The 22,835-nt window shown below is 44.3% G+C and overlaps 1 protein-coding gene across 2 annotated transcripts in view; it reads right to left on the bottom strand.

Moving 5' to 3' along the window:
- Positions 1-22,835, bottom strand: part of LOC105023799 (copine-5) — a 110,705-nt gene that overhangs the window by 41,120 nt on the left and 46,750 nt on the right. For both annotated transcript variants that reach the window (XM_013136389.4, XM_013136388.4), the window contains one exon: positions 8,964-9,027. In XM_013136389.4, coding sequence (XP_012991843.1) covers positions 8,964-9,027 — 64 coding nt within the window. The remainder of the gene's footprint in view (positions 1-8,963; positions 9,028-22,835) is intronic.

Below are 22,835 nucleotides of genomic sequence, written 5' to 3' on the forward strand. Positions count from 1 at the left end.
CAGGAAAAGGGTACAAAAGAATTTCCAAAGCATTAGATATACCATGGAACACAGTGAAGACAGTCATCATCAAGTGGAGAAAATATGGCACAACAGAGACATTACCAAGAACTGGACATCCAAAAAAAAAAAAGCCTGTGGGAAAATGTGTTATGGTCTGATGAAACCAATGTTGAACCTTTTGGCCATAATTCCAAAAGGCGTGTTAAAACAACATTGCACATCACCCAAAGAACACCATACCCACAGTGAAGCATGGTGGTGGCAGCATCATGCTTTGAGGCTGTTTTTCATCAGCTGGACCTGAGTCAGGGTTGAGGGAATTATGAACAGTTCCAAATACCAGGCCATTTTGGCACAAAACCTTCAGGCGTCCGTTAGAAGCTGAAGAGCAAGTTCACCTTTCAGCACGACAACGACCCAACGTACACATCCAAATCCACAAAAGTATGGCTTTACCAGAAGAAGATGAACGTTTTGGATTGGCCCAGCCAGAGCCCAGACCTGAATCCAATTGAACATCTGTGGGGTGATCTGAAGAGGGCTGTGCACAGGAGATTTCCTTGCAATCTGACAGATTTGGAGCGCTTTTGCAAAGAAGAGTAGGCAAATATTGCCCCGTCAAGATGTGACACGCTAATAGACACCTACCCAAAAATGTGCTGTAATAAAATGTGCTTCAACAAAGTATTAGTTTAAGGGTGTGCACACATATGCAACCAGGTTATTGTGAGTTTTTTATTTTAAATGTTTCCCCCTCAAAGATTTCAGTTTGTTTTACAAATGAATTGGTCATGTTATAGGTCACATTAAAGGTGGAAAAAGTTCTGACATGATCTTTGTCTCATTATTTTACATCACAAGAACATGGAATTTTAACAGGGGTGTGTAGACTTTTTATATCCACTGTAAGTGTCTGCCTCCGGTTGGTATGCATGTCCACAGCATGGATTAAAACTATCTCTGGTTTGTATGCATGTCCACATCATGGATTAAAACTCTCTCCGGTTGGTATTTATGTCCATAGCTTGGATAAAACTGTCTCCGGTTCATATGCATGGATTAAAACGGCCCTCTAAACAAACCCTCCTCTCTTCAAACTCCCCTCACTCCTCTCTTCCTGTGCTGTGTCTGTATAAAAAGAAAACACTGAAATGCCAGAAAGCGTATATTTCAACCACCCGAGTTTGTAGATGACACAGCCTCCTCCCTGATGGAAAGGAGCCTGTGTAGAGGTTGAGAGGCTGTTGGCCAAAACAACCTGAAAGTCCACACTGACAAAACCGTGGAGGTGTCGGCTGAGACACCCCTCACCTCGCTCTCTTGAGACTCGGGGTCTCAGCCGCTGGTTCGGCAGAGTCATCAGACCTCCCAGGGACCATCGTCTCCCACAATCCCAGGGGGCAGAACAACATCGCAGCAGTCATCTGATGGACCACTTGCGGCCGTTGAAAAACAAAAGAATAATCTCCCAGGCAACCATGAACCAGCTCAGCACATCAGTCATGCTCACCACCCTGTGTAAATAATTATATTTCACTCATGTTTTCATGTATTTTGTGTATTTTTTTTTTCTTCTAGCCAGTACCAACTGTAACTCTTGGTGTGTGTTTCACTTAGCAAGTCAAAGCAATTATGGCTCCACTTAAGACACACACACACAGACGTTTATTTAGCAACATTATCTAAATGGGAAAGCCAATGTTAGCAAAGCTAGCTCTAACCCCACCGTAACCTCAATGTCCTAACTTGTGTTCCTAAACTTAACCTAGCACTAGTACCTAATCCTGACCCTAAATCTAACCATTAATGCCTCACCCTAACCTCAATTGTAACGTTTGCCTGAACCTTCACAATTAAGATATTGAAACTGCCCTTTTAATATTGGCGTCAGAAAAACAGTCCCTTACAGACACACATGCCCCCACAGAAATAACATTCAGTGATAAGTCCATAGAAATGACGGCCCACATTTATTTACCACAGAGTCCACATTTGCTATTGTCACCATATTATACATTGCTCTCCATTACTCTTTTCACATCAGCATTAACAAATCACACACACAATCCCATTTTGAGCTGCAAGACTCTGGCAATGTAACCAAATGAAAAAGTCGATTGCGCTAATTTATTGGTACATTGAACCATGTCACAAATGTTTATGCTTGAACAAGAACGTAATCTGAATTCTTCCATCTTCATTCACCTGCGCCCTTTTTAGGCAGTCTCTAGATCATTATGTTTAAGTCAAAGCATCAAAATTCTGAGGGCTTTTATCGGCATGGGAAAACCCATTACAAAAGCAGAAATAAATTATCATGGACAAACGTTTCAAAGGACAAAGACGGTTGAAATTATTAACTGTGTACAAAAACAGGTAAATCAGACCTGAGCAGGACATTGGACATCACACTCAACTAAATTAAACACGAAATAATCAATGAAGATTTTTTCTCTCTTTTTTTAAATGTATAATTTTTTTAAATCGATTTTTATTGACCTTGTTGTTGACCCTCTACTCATTTTTTTCTATGAGTATTGCTCAGATCCATGATTTTGCCCCTAACAGATCTGTGAACTTGTCAATATTTGATCTGGTTTCAAATGCTTTCTGGTGCCTTTAATCTTTGGTACTGGTAATTGTGGCATGCTCAGCAGGTTAGGTGGTGCAGCTTAGTTTCACCTCATTTTAAGGGCAGTGGGCACACATCCTGTGTTCTATTGAAAGCCAGGTCTGTCTGTGGTGGTCTCTCAATAGCAAGGCCATCTCTGTGTTTCTCTCTAGAAACCTTTTAGCTTTTACAACTAGTTAAGAGGGTTGGTAGAATCCATCAGTTCACCCGTCCATTCATCCATTCATTCACTCTGATGGGATTTCTTTCCTGCAGGCAAGCTCAGCCCATTTTCATCCTTCGAAAATGTAGCTAAAGAGCCCCTGGTCTATGTTTCATAGGTTTAGTCCCAAATGGCATCCCAGAGCACAAAGATGGCATTAACGATAGGTTTAAAAAAACACCACTGCCCATATATTACCATTGTGAATCATCATGATTCTGCAAGACAAGTTCACTTTTCTTTTGAACTCCACATTAACTGGTTAAGCATTTTATTATTGCAGATTTATAAAGAGTTTGGTGTTAGACTAGCCATTCTCATTTACGAGTCAGCTGGAGTTATGTACACATGGACAGGCATTATTCATCGTTGTAGTATGACTGAAGCATGAGCTTGAATGTAAAGTTTACGGTCTAGCTCTAAGTATACTGTCTTGCTCTAACTCAGTGGGCATTTTACCACACAGGCCTTAGAGAACAAGAAAATCACAAGAACAGCCCGATCACCACACTGATCTAGGACTTGGTTGGACAGCTACAAAAGTATCACAACAACAACAGTGCAACAACTACTGCAACACAACAACAAGTGCAAAACAACACCACCACAACAAAAACAACAACAACACAGAAACACCACCACAATAACATCGCCACCACAACAACAACACTACAAGAACAAAACAAGAACAACAACACAACCACAATAACACCACCACCACAACAACAACACGACAAGAAAAAAAACACAACAAGAACACAACAAAAACAACAACAACCAACCACACTGCTCCATGAGGGTATTCCGGAAAGGCTCAACAAATTAAAATTCAGGATTCCCTGAACACATCAGAGAGTCAAAGAGTTTTTGGTTGCACTGCAGAACATCTGGTTCTCGTGGTTAAGTGAAGCGCAGATTGGCTGATCTGACAACTTGTGCGTGCACGCAACTTTCACAAAGGTCCTGACAATGACAGAAGACGCGATGTTCATCATGTTGTCAAAAGATATCTCAAGTTTGGAAGAATACATACTGATTGTTGCATATATAATGATCTTGTAGATGTTGTCTCTGGAAGAAATAGCAGGCCATGAAGACGAAGTAGAATCTGATTGGTGGATAATCTCTGTGTTTATTTTAGCAGATGGAACCAAATGAAAATACTATTTCATCCTGTGTCTGCTTTACCCGCGACACTAACTGGGGCTACAGTCTCGAAATGCTACAAGCACAGATTAGTATGAATGAATAGCCAATCACAGCAGCCAGCTGAAGGTAAGACGATCTCTAATAATGCCTGAAATGGAGAATGGAATGGCATCAAACCCAAGGAGCCCAGGTGTGTAAAGTGTTTGGGACCATTCCATTAATTTCAGTTCTAGCCATCACTATGAAGCCCTCCTCCCCGATCAAGCTGTGTTGATGAATCATTAATGGAGTTTTTTATTTTTCCATTTTTCCCCCTTGAAGATTTCAGTTTGTTTTTCAATTGAATTGTTCACATTATTGGTCAAGTTGACATTATTCACATTATTCTTTTACATGACAAAAACCTGGCATTTTAACAGGGGTGTGTAGACTTTTTATATCCACTGTATGTGTTAACAGAGCAGATTAGGTTTAGGGCTTTTGTGGTTTGGGTTAAGATTATGGTTGTCCCCCCCCCACCCCACAATTTCTCTCATGATCCCATTTCCTCATGAGTTTACGGATGAAACACAGATTAACCAGTCAGTTCAGCCGTATTAATGGATGGGTGCAAGCAGGATGTAATGACAGCACGTCTACATGTTATCCCATTGGGGGTCTGGGGAGAGGGATAATACTCCCAGGCTATCGTCTGGGGACAAGGTTAGAGACGACTGCGAGGCCTTGGACTGGGATACCCAGGTTAAGACAACACAATGACTCCATGTGGAAGATTTGTCGGTTTTTTGTCGGACCCGGGCTACTGTGATCGCTGCTCCCGTTGTTCAGAAATAGCCCTAATTTATACAAAGTTATAGGACATTAGATTCCCTTTGCCTTAAACCTCCCCTAGAGGATATAAAACCAGGAGTTACCATCACTCTTTTACTGGGCGGTGGGACAAAGATTAGCTATGTAGAATATCGTGGAAGTGCCAGAGCAAATGCTCCAAGTATTTCAAAGATTTCAAACCATACTTGAATCAAGGTCTTATTAAAGCCACACACCATGACCGAGGTTGTATTTCCACAGAGCTTGTGGGGGACTTGCATTGACTCTCAAAAGTGTGCATCCAGAATGAAACCGTATCCACTACATAGTATACTTATTCTGACCAGATGGGCAGGGAAGAAAAAAGTGCTCTAGGGGAAAGGCTGCCATTTGGGAAGTAGCCAGAGCACACAGAGCATGAAGAGAGAGAGAAGACAATAGGATGTGACATTTATTTCACATCATTACTGTACTTTATCTTCTCAGAAGGTACATTAAGTAGCAGTGAACTCAGGCAGCAATAAAAAACACATTCATTATAGAGTGAATCTGAAACGGATACAGTTTTTTTCGTTAAAGTAAATGTTTAATGTGACTAAATGTCATTTCATCAATGCAATGTATGGCTTGCAGGAAAATCCAGGGTGATTTATTTGTCAGAACAGGGCAGACTCCAGTCGCAGGACCTTCCTGATCTGTTAACCTACGACACGTAGAGGGTGAAACAACATGTGAACCTGAAAATCATCAGGGCTATATGGGGCTTGGCAGAGTCATGTTTCCGAGGCAACGTCTGCTAAGATAGAAGAAGACAGGCTGAGAGTTTCTATTCCAAGATGAACCTTCTCTGTTTCTACTATAGACAGAGCTCTCCAGAGAACTGTGTCTCAGTGCAGGTGAAATTCAATCCATACTTCCCTCTCACTCTTTGTCTTCCCCCTCCCTCTCACTCTCTGCTTTCCCTCTTCTTGCATTTCTCGCACTCTTTTCTATGCCTTTCTTTTCTCCCTCTCTTTTTCTCTCTATTCTTCATTTAGTGCCTGTAATTGGGTTCCTGAAACCACATCGATCTTTCTCAGGAGACGGCGGATTTGACTTGCCCGCAACAAGCGCTGTAATGCCGTGTCTCCCGGGGACACTCTTCTGCTGGCAGACTCACTTTATTTGGTAGTCACATGTGGCCCGTGATGTGGTAAACAAAATCCAGATGGATGGATGTGATACCAAACACCAGGAAGCTTTAAACTCCTTCCAATTTACAAGCCTTGGAGTGCTGTTTGACAGTAGGATTCCCACAGACATTCTAATGCAGAACTCAGGCATTTTCTACATTGGAGTTGAGAGTCGACAAAATCAGCACAGGCTAGGTAGGACGTGTGCCTGGCTTTGAGACCTTTGTATCTCTCTTATCGACTCTCACACAGCGGGGATATGATCTCCTATGAGTGAAGATAATGACAATTTGCATTTATATTAAAAGGCTGCTGTGTAAGTGGTGCTTTAGTGTGATGGGGCGATCTTTACATTATCAGTGAAAGTAACGCACCTGCTGACACACACAGACCACTGAAGTAACAACACACACACACACACACACACAGTCTGTGATTTACGACTTTAGACTCTTAGACTCTGTAAGTCATGACTTTTACATAACGGGGTTTTGTGTGGGAGGCGATCTATGCTGTAATGAGGAGAACGGCGTACAGTATTCTCCCAGGTAAAATCACCCGCTTCTTGAAAGCTTATGGGGCATAAAGCTAATTATGTTTTATGCCCCATGTTTGGGTGAACCCAAACATGACTGGAGGGCGGGGTTTATCAGCTTCGGAACAGTCCGGATCATTTCAGTGGTTCAAACAGAATATAATAGGAAGAAGCTGTGCTGCTGCGTCCTTGATGGAAACCATGCATAGAGGTAGCGCACCTCTCAGTACTGTGTACATCTATAGCTAACGACGCTCTGCACATCTGCTACCGTGTGTAGCTTAGCTTTTGGGTAACAGCAGATTGTTCACTGGTGCAAAGGTCAAATCTCCACGTAGCTTTGATGCTAATCAAATAAAAACAGATTCATCTTAAATGTTTGTAGTTTTATGCATTCTGAATGGAACTGACATGGTATGATGGGGTTAACACTACAAAGACATAGATCATGTTTGACAGCCCTGCCTGCCAATTGGAATCATTGTGATGAAAACTGTCCCACAGTCTAATGCATATATTTAATACATGGCTATAAATGTGTTGTGTTTAGGATGGTTTTGGGTATTGTTTGATTTAAAGACAATGTCTTACAATATTTTTATATATGAGTTCTAGGGATGGGCACGGATAGTCGAATACCCTAAATTTAGTATTCGAATAGTATTCTATTAACATTTTTACATATAGGTATTTTTTGGGTTGAAACAAATAGACCTGAATATATTTTTTTTTTAAATACTATTAAAAGTTTGACGTCGTTCTTATAACACGCGCTCATGTTGTATCGGTAGTTTTTAAAAACATGTCTTCGGTTAACCGAATACTATTCAAATAATAACACGTACTATTCGGACAGCAACGTCTTCCGTCCGGTGCACACCCCTGGGGTATTTACAGGACCAGCCAGGGGTTCACCAGGACCGTGGCTCACAACCTCTATCGGTCACTGTACCACCAACTGAATTCGGCTTTGCCTGGACAGGCCCTGAAGCCTCCGCTCATGCTAAACTTTACCAGTACGAGGACGGCCTCTAGATTCTTCTCAAGTATCCCCTGTGGATTAACCGACTACTCCCATGGGTCTCTGCACCCCTGGTTGGGAACCACTGCGGCAGGACACGTGCACAGTGATGACCCGTTTGCGGCTCGCCTCAGTGGGCCGGGGGCACGTCTGTAGACATGCACATGGTTCTGCACATCAAGACGGGCCTCCTCTCTCCATCCTCCCGTTTTCTCCGTTGGCGGGGTTGTGACGCGGCCTCATTTAGATCCACAGAGGGAGCGCCGACAGGCACGGTTCACAGACACGGCAGAGGCTATCAGCGCTGATTAACACTGGTTAGCCCTGGGAGCAGCGTGTCCCGTAGATGTAAAGGCCTGTCTCGCTGATTAGACCGAGCATGCCAGGGGGAAGCATTTCCAGAGCAGTTTCACCGTCCCTCTGTCTGAGACAGACCCGAATTCCCTAGAAAGTGCCCTACTTTGACCTGGGCCCATAGCATTGTGGTCAGAAGTAGGGAATAGGGAGGGAATAGGGGGGCCATTTGTGACGGTCCTTGTGTGTACTGTCTTCCTGGGGCTCAGACCACCATCACTAATAGCTATGTATTATTCCAAATGTCCAAAGGCATATTCTCTTCATTATTTTCTAAAGCCTTGCTTTAATCAGAGGTCACAGCGATTTATGTCTCTTTTACGAGTGTGACCTTGCTAAGAAAGCAGAACGCATAAAAATGTGTTCGATGTTGGAACAGTCTAAAGAGCGTACAACAGGAGGTTATACAAAAGTGTTAAAGCCATGGTCATCAATCAGAAAGAAACAGTCTCGTTTCAGGCTAAGAAAAATAATCAGGCTTGAACATTTAACCCTTTGGTTTCAGAAACTTAATCTCAAACCCTTTGGTTTAATTGATTTCAGGAGCCATACACCCTATAAACTCATCACCATGCTCACTGGTTGGTTATGAACTCCTCCAACGCCTGGTTGTCCAGGTCTTTTTATAACACCACAGCATTTTTTTGTTGTGTTTCAGTGATTAAGGTTCAGCCTGCGTGACTCCCAGTGGACCAGAACGAGGCGACGACCAGACCAGATTTGTCCTCCAAAGCACATTCCACGCTTCCCTGCCTGTTTGTCACACTGTTCCCTCGACCATCGACAAGGCAGGGCAACAGTCTTTGATGACTAAACCGACCCCGAAATGCAGACGTGCTGCATCGCCACCCCATCGGACCCCCAGGGCTCATCAGCATGCAGAGGTTGTCTGGGTTCTAATTGGACACAAATTGAAAAGGAATTACAAAAATCCTTCGTTACAGTTAGCTTGACTTTGATGCTGTAATAACCTGTTATGCTTATCGACTGTTCAGCTGTGTCGCATGTTGTCATACTAATGTACAGAAAAGGCCTGAACAAATACGGTCCCAGTGTCCTACCTCGCAGTGTTTTTTTGTACTTACTCTGCAGTTTCCCAGCTCCTCAGCAGAAAGGATGATTGTACCACATTTCTTGCCAGGGATACCCCTATAGACATGAAAACACAGGGAGAAGCTTGGTCACAACACACTAATAGAATTACATTCAACCAACTCACTAACTCTAGCTCTGACAGCACACACACACAGACACACACACACACACAGACACACACACACACACACACACAGACACACACACACACACAGACACACACACACACACACACAGACACACACACACACACACACACAGGCACACACACAGGCACACAGACACACAGACACACACACACACACACACACACACAGACAGACACACACACACACACACACACACACACACACACACACACACAGACAGACACACACACACACACACACACACACACACAGACACACACACATACACACACACACACACACAGACACACACACACACACAGACACACACACACACACACACACACACACACAGACACACACACACACACACACACACACAGGCACACACACAGACACACAGGCACACAGACACACAGACACACACACACACACACACACACACACAGACACACACACATACACAGGCACACGCTAGCAAGAATGCTAGCACACATGCATGTTTGTCTTCCTATCCTTGTGGGGACCTGACTTACTATAACTATGAACCCAAATGCCCATGTTGCTTATTCCCTAAATCTAACCTTAACCTAAACCTGTCCTTAAACTCAATAGCCAAAATGTTATGCCTAACCTTAACCTCAATAGCCAAAATGTTATGCCTAACCTTAACCTAACCCTAACCTTAACCTCAATAGACAAAATGTTATGCCTAACCTTAACCTAACCCTAACCTTAACCTCAATAGACAAAATGTTATGCCTAACCTTAACCTAACCCTAACCTTAACCTCAATAGACAAAATGTTATGCCTAACCTTAACCTAACCCTAACCTTAACCTCAATAGACAAAATGTTATGCCTAACCTTAACCTAACCCTAACCTTAACCTCAATAGACAAAATGTTATGCCTAACCTTAACCTAACCCTAACCTTAACCTCAATAGCCAAAATGTTATGCCTAACCTTAACCTAACCCTAACCTTAACCTCAATAGCCAAAATGTTATGCCTAACCTTAACCTAACCCTAACCTTAACCTCAATAGCCAAAATGTTATGCCTAACCTTAACCTAACCCTAACCTTAACCTCAATAGTGGAAATGTTATGCCTAACCTTAACCTAACCCTAACCTTAACCTCAATAGTGGAAATGTTATGCCTACATTTAACCTAGCCCAGACACCTAACACATTAATGCCTAAGCTCCTAAAAAGAAAAACATTCTAACACTCACTATAAACTTAGAATACTCACTATGCCCAATTGTCTGTTTTTTCACCAAAACCTAACCCCTGAGCTGGGCACATTTTCTGTAGGGGGGACCTGCTGAAAAACCTTGTGGGGACCACTTTTTCAGGTTTTACTATCTTAGTGACAACACCAAATCAAACACACACACACACACACACACACAGGCTATATATCTCATCTCCATCTCCCCAATATTCTCTCAACCCTGATCCTCTGCAAGAGCCAATCACAGGAGGTCTCAGGGGTTTACACTATTTCAACTGAATCTCATCTGAATCCTGTGTGTCTGTCTGTGTGTGTGAGTGTGTGTGAGTGTGTGCATATGTGCAGGTGTCTATGACTCCAAACCAGCCCCAATCTACCCCAGAGAGAGGGAGAGAAGGGATGAATCTACAACCATATCACACAGTGGTAAAGTCCCAAATTGCTCCTTATTCCCAGTAGTGCCTACGCGGTGCTTTACTTTAGGCTCAACGGGTCATTTGGGACTCAGGCCAGACCTGTCCTTTTGGTTGTTGCCAGGTGGTGCTCCCCCCATACAGAGGAGACAATAAGGCGGGTTCCCGAGAGACGGTCTGTCTGTCAATGGGGACACCGTAGCCCAAATCGTTTTCAAGGTTTAATTGAGTCAATTCCCTGGGTACCATTATGAGAGGGAACCCCAGTGAAGTGCATACCCTGGGTTTCATTATGAGAGGGAACCCCAGTGAAGTGCATTCCCTGGGTTCTGTCATGAGAGGGAACCCCAGTGAAGTGCAATCCCTGGGTTCCTTTATGAGAGGGAACCCCAGTGAAGTGCATTCCCTGGGTTCCATTATGAGAGGGATCCCCAGTGAAGTGCATACCCTGGGTTTCATTATGAGAGGGAACCCCAGTGAAGTGCATTCCCTGAGTTCCATTATGAGAGGGATCCCCAGTGAAGTGCAGCTAAGGAAGGATTACAACAGACATTACCATTCGGCCCGTGTTCTGTGATTAGTGGCCCTGGGAGCTGTAATGCCAAAAGCAAAGAAGTCTAGTAATATTATATACTGAAAGAGCACCCAGGTAATGATAAAACTAGCCAAGAACAAGACCAATGACCCTCACTTTTAGATAGAGGGAGAGAGCAAGCCTCCTCGTCTTCTTTTGTCTACGACTTGGAATTGTGAATAATTTAAATGTTTTGTTGATTGCCCCTGTTCCATGAACCCTCTCATTTCCTCTGAACTCCTTCTGTCATGGGTCACAGAAACATAAATGTTAATGTACTGATGTTGGTCCCCGGTTAATGGAAGACAGGCAGAACAGAATATTTTTCCCGCAGCACCAGGCAACATGAACTATTATGTGGCTTTTAATTGACAGGACTTTCTTTCAATAGGAATTTATTGACAATTCTGTGACATTTGTGACAAATTAGGTTGTGCAATGCATCAAGTTCCAGACCTCTAAGTTCTCCAAATGTGCTCCTCCTTCACTAGTTTTCACAAAGCATCAGATCGCTGCTGAAATACTGGAAACATACTGTATAATCTTACATGTTTAATGAAACAGAAACATGAATGAAAAAGACAGAAGTGCAGCTTTTCCCACATATGCTTTACTCTGTATGGTAGAGAGTTAAAGCATAATAAAAGCATAGGGAAGATTCACTTCAGTCTGTAAGCCTCTCTGTGCTGTCTCCTCCAATTTAAAGACAAATGACAAAAATGCAACCTCAAATCTCAAGGTGAATTACCCCCCCCCCACCCAGCACCTCAATGAGGTTCATCAACAAACCAAGCAGGCTGATGATGCTTTTTAAAGGCCGATAAACCGATCCTCAACGCATTTCCACAACGTCATCCTGTACATCCCTATATACCTAGGCTCTCTGGTGTATAAACTATTTATTTATGTGACTTTGAGTAAAGCCCACTCACAAAACGGGTCAAGTAATTTCCTGCTGGGTCACGGCAGGGGTTCAATCCAAGATCAAACTAACAAACAGCGAAATAACATTCACCCAGAGGGTGTGCTCCCCACGGAGCAGGGTTAAGGTGTGTGTGTAATGCCAGACAGGGCCGTACCGGTGTGAGACCGCGTGCGTGTGGAGCCGGCGTGGGCAGCCAAAGGTCTTTCAATCAGCTGCTTTACAACACCATGGTTCATTCTGATGCACCGAAGCCGACTGAGGTAGGCCGAACGGGCACAGGGACGTACATTTCAATTAGGGCAAGGTCAAGAGGTCAAATCACTACAGCGCGGACATGTGTGTCTGTGTGTGTGTCGGTGTGTGTCTGTGTGTGTGTGAGTGTGTCTGTGTGTGTGTCTGTGTGTGCGGGCATGATGGGTGGCGGGTGGGGGAAGGTAATACATTAAAGAAGCTGAGGTCTTTCGATCAAGACAAACCACTACATTATTGAACACAGAGTGGATATTTCCCCCATGGTAGAGCTGAGATACAAGCTCTAGGTAAAGTACATGCAATCTCCATCTATCTTCCTCTTCCATTCCCTCTCTCTCTCTCTCTCTCTATGTCTCTCTTTCTCCGCTCTCTCTTTGATTTGTCTCCCTCCATCTCTCTCTCCGTCTCTATAATTCATGCATCGTGTTGGGTGTTGAGCCCTCCTGGGAGCACCACAGAACATCTAATCACTGTGGTGACATCACCCCGGGAGCTGTGACACTCGCCGTGCGATGGTGGCTGGTGGTCTGCAAGGCACGCGGGGTTAACACACAAACACACGGGGTGATGTGCCAGATTAAAACATTGTGTATGTGTGTGTGTGTGTGCGTGCGTGTGTGTGTGTGGATATGTGTGGATGTGTATGTGTGGATGTGTGCGCGTGTGTGTGTGGATGTGTGTGCGGATGTGCGGATGTGTGTGTATGTATGCGTGTGTGTGGATGTGTGTGTGTGTGTATGTGTGTGTGCGTGTATGTGTGTGTGCGTGTATGTGTATGTGTGTGTGTGTATGTGTGTGTGTGCATGTGTGTGGATACGTGTGGATGTGTATGTGTGGATGTGTGCGCGTGTGTGTGTGGATGTGTGCGTGTGCGGATGTGTGTGTATGTATGCGTGTGTGTGGATGTGTGTGGATGTGTGTGTGTGGATGTGTATGTGCACGTGTGTGTATGTGTGTGTGTGCATGTGTGTGTGTGCGTGTGTGGATGTGTGTGTGTGTGCGTGTGGATGTGTGTGGATGTGTGTTTGTGGATGTGTGTGTGTCCTGTCCTCCACTGGAAACTGCTCCTGATGGTGACATGATGAAACAACGTGAAAGTTACTTCTTCAGCTTGGTTATGTATTATAGATGACTCCTCTCTGAAACCTAAATCCACTAATTAATGGTATGAATGACATGGCCAACGGTGCCAAAGACAGACCGTACAGAAATGCATTACTGAAACAGAGGCACGGACCACAGCGTGTTAGATAGAAAAACTACTGTGGAAACATAACAAAAAGATTATTGAAGATATAAAAGTAAATAAAAAATGTAAGCGTTTGGGTAACACATGTGATGCCTCCATATAATACCGTCCTGTAGCATGATGACTTTCAGAGGCATGTCAGTATCAATCATGAATGTGTTGTCTTATCTAGTTCCTGAAATCTGGCCCTGCATTCCTACCAGCCATCGGCTAGAGCTTTCTAGTTGCTATACATCTGAATTCCATATGTGTGCAGTTTCAATGGAAGTTCAGCAAATTCCTGGATGAACATCCCTACAAACCTGGACCAAAAATATAAATGATACCTGTGAAATGCTGGTCACATGTTTCATGAGCTAAAATTGATCCCCAGACACTTTCGATGCCTGTAGGCATGTGTGTACAGTATGTATGTTTGCATGCATTTATCTATGCAAACTGTCCGTGAAATCCACAGATTAGGGAGAAATTCATCCATTTGAATCTCGTTATTTCCTTATATGAACTGTAACTCAGTAAAATCACTCAAATTGCTAGGCGTTGTGTTCACATTTCTGTTTAGCAAGGTGTTCCAATGCTAGTAGGTTTTGTGGGTTATGACACGTTTACGTAGCATCATAAATCTAAAAGTGCATGTCACAACAAGTCCAGACATTTGTCATGTCAGTGTTACGACAAAGTTCTAAAAGGTTGTGACACATTATGTCAGCTCTTATATATGTTACGACATGTGCGTTCTGATGTGAGGTGTTGTTTGAACAGTTACCAGTGTTTCTCACTGTCTACACGTGTGTGTGTGTGTGTGTGTGTGTGTGAGTGTGTGTGTGTGAGTGCTCATGATTGCTTGTAGCCATAACTACCCCAGTTTTATTTTCCCTTCGTCGGCTCTTACATCAAAGCCCAGCGCTAACGTCAATGGCTGCTGCGGGGGAATGACGGAAAAACACAAAACCCATCGCTTGAAAAGGTGAATCGTCAAACGCTTCCATCTTAAAGTACACGGTCGGCTCTATGGTATCTACCGCTGTTCGTCTGGATGAACACAAAGACGAAGGCCAGACTCGGAGTGAAGGGGGGCTGGAGGATCCCGCTGGGAAGCAGGGGACTGCAAGGCATGTAGAGGGCAAACAGGCAGCATCGACCACACAGTCTGTATAGACTCCAGAGACTGATGGGTGTCTGTATAGACTCCAGAGACTGATGGGTGTCTGTATAGACTCCAGAGACTGATGAGTGTCTGTATAGACTCCAGAGACTGATGGGTGTCTGTATAGACTCCAGAGACTGATGAGTGTCTGTATAGACTCCAGAGACTGATGGGTGTCTGTATAGACTCCAGAGACTGATGGGTGTCTGTATAGACTCCAGAGACTGATGGGTGTCTGTATAGACTCCAGAGACTGATGAGTGTCTGTATAGACTCCAGAGACTGATGAGTGTCTGTATAGACTCCAGAGACTGATGGGTGTCTGTATAGACTCCAGAGACTGATGGGTGTCTGTATAGACTCCAGAGACTGATGGGTGTCTGTATAGACTCCAGAGACTGATGGGTGTCTGTATAGACTCCAGAGACTGATGGGTGTCTGTATAGACTCCAGAGACTGATGGGTGTCTGTATAGACTCCAGAGACTGATGGGTGTCTGTATAGACTCCAGAGACTGATGAGTGTCTGTATAGACCCCCTGAAGGATCCCAGGCTCCGTAGTCATTCCCTATAGAGTGCACTACCTTATCGTCAGGACTACATGGGCCCGGGTCCAGAGGAGGGCACCGCTCGGGGTTTAAGGGCGCGGTTTGGGATGTGGCCGGTGAATCACACAGTGCAAGGCCTAATGGCACGTCTTGTGACCGCTGACACTGCAGGTGCATAGCGACAGGAATTAGTGTGCTAAGGGAGACGCGCACGCGCACATGCACACAGGCTGGCAGAGCGGGTAAGAGAAGCCTGGGTTGTCTCACTGCAGGTGGATAGTAACAGCCGTTGCTGTATCTACATCTTACAGGGTCCTGTGCCCCACTGCAGGCATGTTCAAATCTGGACCTGGCAGGGTACGACACCAGCGCCCGTGCTCTACAGCGCACACTGAGTGTGTCCCTCAGAGGCTGAGCTACTTTTAACCTCAGCACAGTCTACTGTGAATGGGGTAGTGTCTGTACGTTGTAACTGAAACACGGGCGCTCTGCTGGCTCTGAAACAGTCGGCGAGACATACGGTCCCCGCAGGCTGATCCCAAGTGGCTCGGTACTGCCGACGAATGTTCCCATCCAGAACCAGATGGGTTTCAACCAGGCCCAAGAGGACAGGCTGTCAGCGAAATAGCCCCACCTCTCGTCTTTAGCCCCACCTTCCTCAGCATCTCCTCATCCCCCCCATGTGCTCCCCTCTCCTCCTCAGCATCTCCTCATCCCCAATGTGTTCTCCTCTCCTCATTCTCTTCCACTCCCAGCTCCTTTTTACGGAAAGCCCTGAGGATCAAACTAAGCTCTGTACAGAAGAGCTAACACAGAGAGACAGATGCATCTGGGCATATTTGGCATGACGTTGCCAGCTCCAGCGAGGGGAATCTTGACGTGTGGTGTAATTCTTAACATAGGATTGTTTGAACTTCCTAAGCACATGGTTCCTGGTTCTGCTGCGTTCCGTGGCCCGTCTCTTCCTAGATTTGAGTCTCGCGCTACATGAATGAACAGTTTGCTTGAAATGCAAATGGAGTTCTCTCTGTTGGATCGTGAATAAGGTTGATAAGCGAAGATTAAATATAGTAACTGCATAGATCATACACAGCTTATTGGTTAAAGATGGCTGTGATGCTGTGGACAAAAAATAAGAGGGCAAGAATGAATGCTCAGTTGAGGGGTGGAAAAAGCCTGTTTCCATTTTATAGCCCTTTTCTTATGCAAAGTATCACTTCAAATTAAATGCACAGCACATTACATAAAATATATTGCAGTCTAAATATACAGCCTGCCATTCTACTGCTTCCCTGGCTGGCCTATGGCGTTTAGCGATTATTGTGAAGAGATTTTTCTCAGAATCAGACTGTCCCATTCTCCTTGTGGAAGGAACGTGGGTCAGGGGGAGGGGGGGGCCGGAGACAGAGAATAGAAGAATGGGGGGTGGGAGGGGGGGTTTAATGGATAAAGCCTTAGGGAGCTGGTTACGTTTGGTCGTTAGGATGAGAAATGGTGTTGGTATTTAACAAGGCAGTGAGCTACACAACAGAGGTTACCAATGACAATGTGTCAGGAGTACGATACGTGAGGGCGATGCCCATGTCGAGCACTAATAGGCCTTTGGGCTAGAAGAAGACATCAAGAGGAATTAATCAGCAGGTTGTAACTAGACACAGACAGCAGTATTGCTGTACGAGGGGTTAGGCGCGGTTTCTAGCTCAAGGTTTTTTTTGGTTTGTCGAGAACGATTTGCGGTTCAGAAAAAGGTGTTCAACAAAATTCAGCAGCTGCCCGTAATATTTATTTTATATATTTTTTGAATAAATTCTGGGTTAAATCCTCTTGCAGGCTGCTCTCCGCCCACCTTGTGCTCCGTGCGCAAAGAATGCCTGTAATACCAAGTCGTTTTGCACTGCTTGAACACTGGATCCTCTAAATGTGAGTCTGGTTCCGCTGTGTGTAAGGATTGCCCCATAAGACAGCCTTCTGACGGCTGCAGTCTTAGGTAGCATGCACAGCTAGCGAGTACGAGTCAATTCACAACTCGGCTTTCACTCGGAGCCAGGTCTTAATGCTAAAAACACTGCTCTTTGTTGCAGTATCAGACTGAAATACGGCCCTCTTAGTTTGGCGTCGGGACACGGAAATTTGAACGAGATAACCTTTGTTTTTCAGTTCGCTGAACAGCACTTAGTCTCAATTGGCGACAGGAGGGTTAGAGTGAAAGTGCATATCCCCCCAATGTGAGCAGGGGAGGGGAGAAGTCAGGAGGAAAAACGAGGGAAGAAAGGAGGTGAGATGATGAGTTGGATCGCAGCCATGGTAAACTTCAGGGCAGCGGGCTGAGGTATCCTAGCGTTGAACAGAGAAGAATTACACCAAGTGCCAAAACTCCACGGGGGTTCAAATGGGATTAAAGGATTAAAAGCCTCTTCATGCACTGATACGGTCATCTCTAACCTCAACCAGGATTAAAACGGGGAACGTAAAGAACTATGAGTTAATTAAAAAGGACATGGAGATGAACAGGTGGTGGAGCTTATGAATGAATTCGATTTTGGAGGATTTTCACGCGCAATCTTCTCGTCGGGGCGAACTCACAATTACACCTGCAGAAAAAGCTTTACAGCTTAATGTTAAATCAGGACTCTTATTTTGTTATGTTACTGAGGCACGTAATGGACTTTACAGACAAGGCCTACAATGGAAAAAGCACTGTTTAATGCAGAAAGTACTAATAATTAATAATGGATTGTAGTTCATTCTAGCACAATGGAAATCATTAATACCGTCATCATGATCCTTGTCACCACAACCCCCAAATAATCAATGGAATTGAACGGGGCTTGGCAGAGATACAAACAAACATTTATCATCCAACTTTGCACTGACACGCTCAGGTATTCACATTCCCAAGTGACATTTGACTAACATAAACCTTGTTAATGTAGTTTTAATTGGGAAATTAGGATTCACAGCTTTGCTGATACAATCAGCAGTACGATTCTTACCTGCCAGACAAATTAAACAGTAACACTTCATTTATTTACTTTATTATTCAATCTGCATACACTTTATAGACTCTAAAGACAATCTAAAGACTATCAATAACTTCCTTCAATTAATTATCATCTAACAGTAACCTTAACCCTCATCCTAACCATTTGCCTTTACCCTAACAATCATTCTAAACCTAACCCAAACCGTAGCAAGCATTTACCTTTATGAAAGTCTGTTGATAGTATGAATACAAATGGTAATATTGACTATCCAAATAAAGTGTAGCCAAATGACCAAAACAGAGCCATTATCAAACACCTGCAGACTGGCTGAATGTCTCATACAAACACCAAGCGAGAGGGAGATGACATGAGAGGAGTGGTGGACATTAATGAATCAAATACTCCGGATGACCGAAAATCCGCTGTCATGCAAAGACCCAAACAAAAGTCCTCAGAATTGACCTGGATGCCTTACTTCTGGCCTTCCACAATCAAAGCACATAAGAGATAAGGCACGCCATTAAAAGTCGCTTTTTAAATGTCCCATTAGTAGCCTGAGCTTTCAGATGCCATTCAGCTGTGAAGGCTAAAAACTCCTTTCCCAAAAGGACTTCATTATGGCCACAGAAAGAACAGAACACAACTTCGAATTGAATTGATATTAATTACTTGTAATCCCCCAGGACAAATCAAAGCTGACAACCCACTCCCACTCCATTTACAGGCCGTACATATGCAGTGTCTACAGCAGGAAAAATAGAGCATCAATTGTTTTTGTCACACCCTGATGTGTTTCACCTGTTGTTTGGTCCCCGCCCCTCACCAGGTGTTCCCGGTTCCCTATTAGCCCCGTGTATTTAAACCCTGTTCTCTGTTTGGCAGTTGCCAGATCGTCTTGTCCCGTACAGTCGTTTCCAGCGTTCTATGTGTTCATCAGTCAGTCTACCTGTCCTTCTATTCCCCGGTTACGACCCTTGCCTGTTTTCCGGATTACGAGCCTGCCTGCCCTCTCCTGTACCTTCGACCATCCGACCGCCCGACAACGAACACTGCCTGTCCCCCACTACGAGCCTGCCTGCCCTCTCCTGTACCTTTGACCATCTGACCCCCGACAACAAACACTGCCTGTCCCCCACCACGAGCCTGCCTGCCCTCTCCTGTGCCTTCGACCATCTGATCGTCCGATAACGAACACTGCCTGTCCACCACTACGAGCCTGCCCACTGCCTGGTAGTTCAATAAATACTTTGGACCGCCCTCCTCTGCCTCTGTGTCCGCATTTGGGTCCCCACCCGTGCACCGTTGTGTCAGTTTTAATTATATCTAATAACTTTTTTGTGTTGTTTTTGATATTTTTTTAATTGGCTAAGGCAATCCTGTCTGACATTTGGATAATAGAAACATTTTGAAGCTTTTGTAAACCTTGAAACCTCCACCGTTTGCATTTAATGGTGTTTAGAAACACCCATGTAGCGAAAAGGGTGGTCAAAGTTAGATGCTGTATTTTTACAAAGACTTGGCTTTTACTTCAGAGACCCGGAGACACACAAACAGACACAGTCTCTGTTGAACATGTATTCAGGCCGTCTTAATTACTACGCTGTATCAAGAAGCAGGCACTGACATTTGCAATTTCATCCACAACAAGGCTCCTGTTTTCTCATATCCTCCCCTGTCGAGAAGGCACGGGGGGAGTCTGAGGGAAGACGGAGGGAGGCGGAGAGATGGAGAGGACCAATTAACGGAGGTGGAGAGATGAAAAGAAGGGATGGAGGTGCAGAGATGCAGTAAGGGGGACGTAGATCCCCGGGGGTGATCAGAGGTGGAGATACGTAGGGAGGGGAGGAGAGACGGGAGGGGGAGGAGAGACCGGCTGGGGAGGACTTCCATTGTGACAGAGCTGGAACTCATATAAACGGGGTCAGCTTGACCCCTTGCATTACAGCATGAGGAATAACACAGCAAACTAATGGTGTTGCTCTCTCAGATGTCAACCACAAACCTGTAACATCGTTTGTGTGTGTGGGTGCTTTTGGACTGGTTGCTGTGTGTGTGTGTGTGTGTGTCAAAGTATGTGCTGCTGTCTGTGCACTTTGATGTTAATCTGTGCGTGTGTGTGTGTGTGTGTTCTTGCGTGGTTCTGTGTGTTTCTGTGTTCCTCAGTGGCACAATTACTTTGTGGTGGATTCATGGCGTCGGCAGGGAATAGCCAAACTGTTTAACTTTTAATACAAAAATCAAATCAGCGCGCTTATCTCACTTAAAGTGTACATTTCCACTGTCCTTGCATTTATTTTCCCCTCAGGGCTCCGCTGTGGACGGTCCAGAAAACTCCTCCGCGTGATTGTCTGTCTGCAGTTCTTTTAAAAACCCACTTTATCAATCTGTGTTTTAAAATATGTACATTAAAATAGAAATGTATTTTCATGGCCGACTGAAACCCCCCCGGGAGATTTCTCAGAGACAGAGAGTGAAAGAGAGTGAGAGAGAGAGAGAGAGAGAGAGGAAGAGCTGGAGAGAAGAGTGAGATAGAGAGAGAGGAAGAGAGAAATGCAAGGAACACACGTTTGGTCCCACTCAGAACTAAACTAAATTTCAACTTGTGATGGGTAGGGTTAGTTCAGTTTTGTTATGCCCCCCCCCCCAAAAAAAAACACTTGAACATTTGCATAAAGGAACACGAAACAAATTCCTGTGGGGCAAATAAAAAGAGTTTGTTGTAATATCAGCAAGATGGAAGTGTTTTTCTTCCAACCTAAGCAAGAACAGTTTATTAATGAGGGACCTTTGTTCATCAGAGAGCTCAGCCTTGGGTCTAAAATGGTCGTTTAGTGGCACAGCCGTGTGGTCTAATTGTATGACATCCCAAGACACTGCCGGCTAATTACAGCTAGACCGCTCACACGCTTCACCTCCAGTTAAATAATAAAGAACAGCAGCACTGTGAAATAAACATGGCGCTGGGCGTTCTCTATGCGCGTACATGCGTAACACAGACTGTGTCTACTTAAAAGGGTTTTTCATTTCCCCTCATCACATTTAAGTCAGCAGGACACTTCTCCTTCATTTGTGAAGGACAGCCTGTGTTGTGATATCTTGCCTGGAGTTCGATCAGGCTTTTATGTGTTGGGCATTAACCAACAACAAAAACATTGAATAATGGGGTCCGAGGTCAAGATGAGACAAACGCCACTCCTTTCTCCCGCTCATTGCTCCTGTTTCCCCCAAATAAACTTGTTTTGTGTCTTATCCCTTGTCTAGTAATTAAAGATGCCCAGAAACGGACCATCTGTCTTCAAAATACAGGTATGTCATCTTTATAAATACAAATGTATTAGGACACATAGCTGTGGATAAAGTTTTGACAACATTATCCAAAGTCCAGAAGAGATAATGTGCAACAAAAATCTAACAGATTGCGGACTTACAGAACCGGGAGCTGGAAGGCTGTTGCCGAAAAACAATGACATAACAATCAATGTAAATAAAAGGCCAAGAACAATAAAGGTTAGTACACCGATATACAAATTTGCCAGTATTCTTGCAATAGCACAAGACCGGAAGTAGGCTATAACAAAATTTTGCATTGTGGCTCGAACAGCCAAGGTGGAAGAGTACAAAAGATCAGCTCAAAAGATTCAGCTCTCCATACAGATGTTCAGTGTGGTTCAGGACTGGCCTCTGGCTGGGCCAATCAAAGACATTCATGGACTTGTCCTGAAACCACTCCAGCATTGTCATGGCGGTTTGCTTCCTGTTGTTGTCGTGCTGAAAGACGAATCTTTGCCCCAGTCTGAGACTATGTTCCCACAAATCAGGTTTTCTTTAAGGGTCTCTATATCTGTTTTGCTCAGTTCATCCTTTTCCCAATCCTGGCTAGTCTCAAAGTCCCTACGGCTGAGAACCATCCCCACAGCATGATGCTCCCACCACCATACTTCATTGTTGGGATGATTTTAGTCAGGTGATGAGTGGTATCTTGTTTTTGCCAGATGGAGACTTCAGCATTCTTATAGTAGAGAATCTTTTTCCTCACACTCGCAGAGTTGTTCCGATGGCATGTCATATGCCTTTTAATTGGGAATCGCTTCCATCTATTCATGCTACCGTAAAGGCTCGATAGATGTAGAGCTGCAGTAATGGTTGTCAGGTTGTCAGGCATTCATGCTTTTTTTGTCTTACATGCACTGGTGTGCCTTTCTCAATCATGTCAAATTGAACTAACTATATTAACTGTTTCAGAAGCTTCTCTAATATTAGAGCGGCAAAGTTTGGTGTCCCTCAGGGTAGCTGTCTAGGGCCATTACCTTTCAAAATCTTTAAATAAGTCTATAACACAATCTACACACACGATTTCTCTTGAGTTTTCTTTATTGTTCGACTGCTGTTGCCTATCAGTTCAG

This window comes from Esox lucius, chromosome 12 (genome assembly GCF_011004845.1).
Source record: "Esox lucius isolate fEsoLuc1 chromosome 12, fEsoLuc1.pri, whole genome shotgun sequence".
Classification (NCBI taxonomy): Eukaryota; Metazoa; Chordata; class Actinopteri; order Esociformes; family Esocidae; genus Esox; species Esox lucius.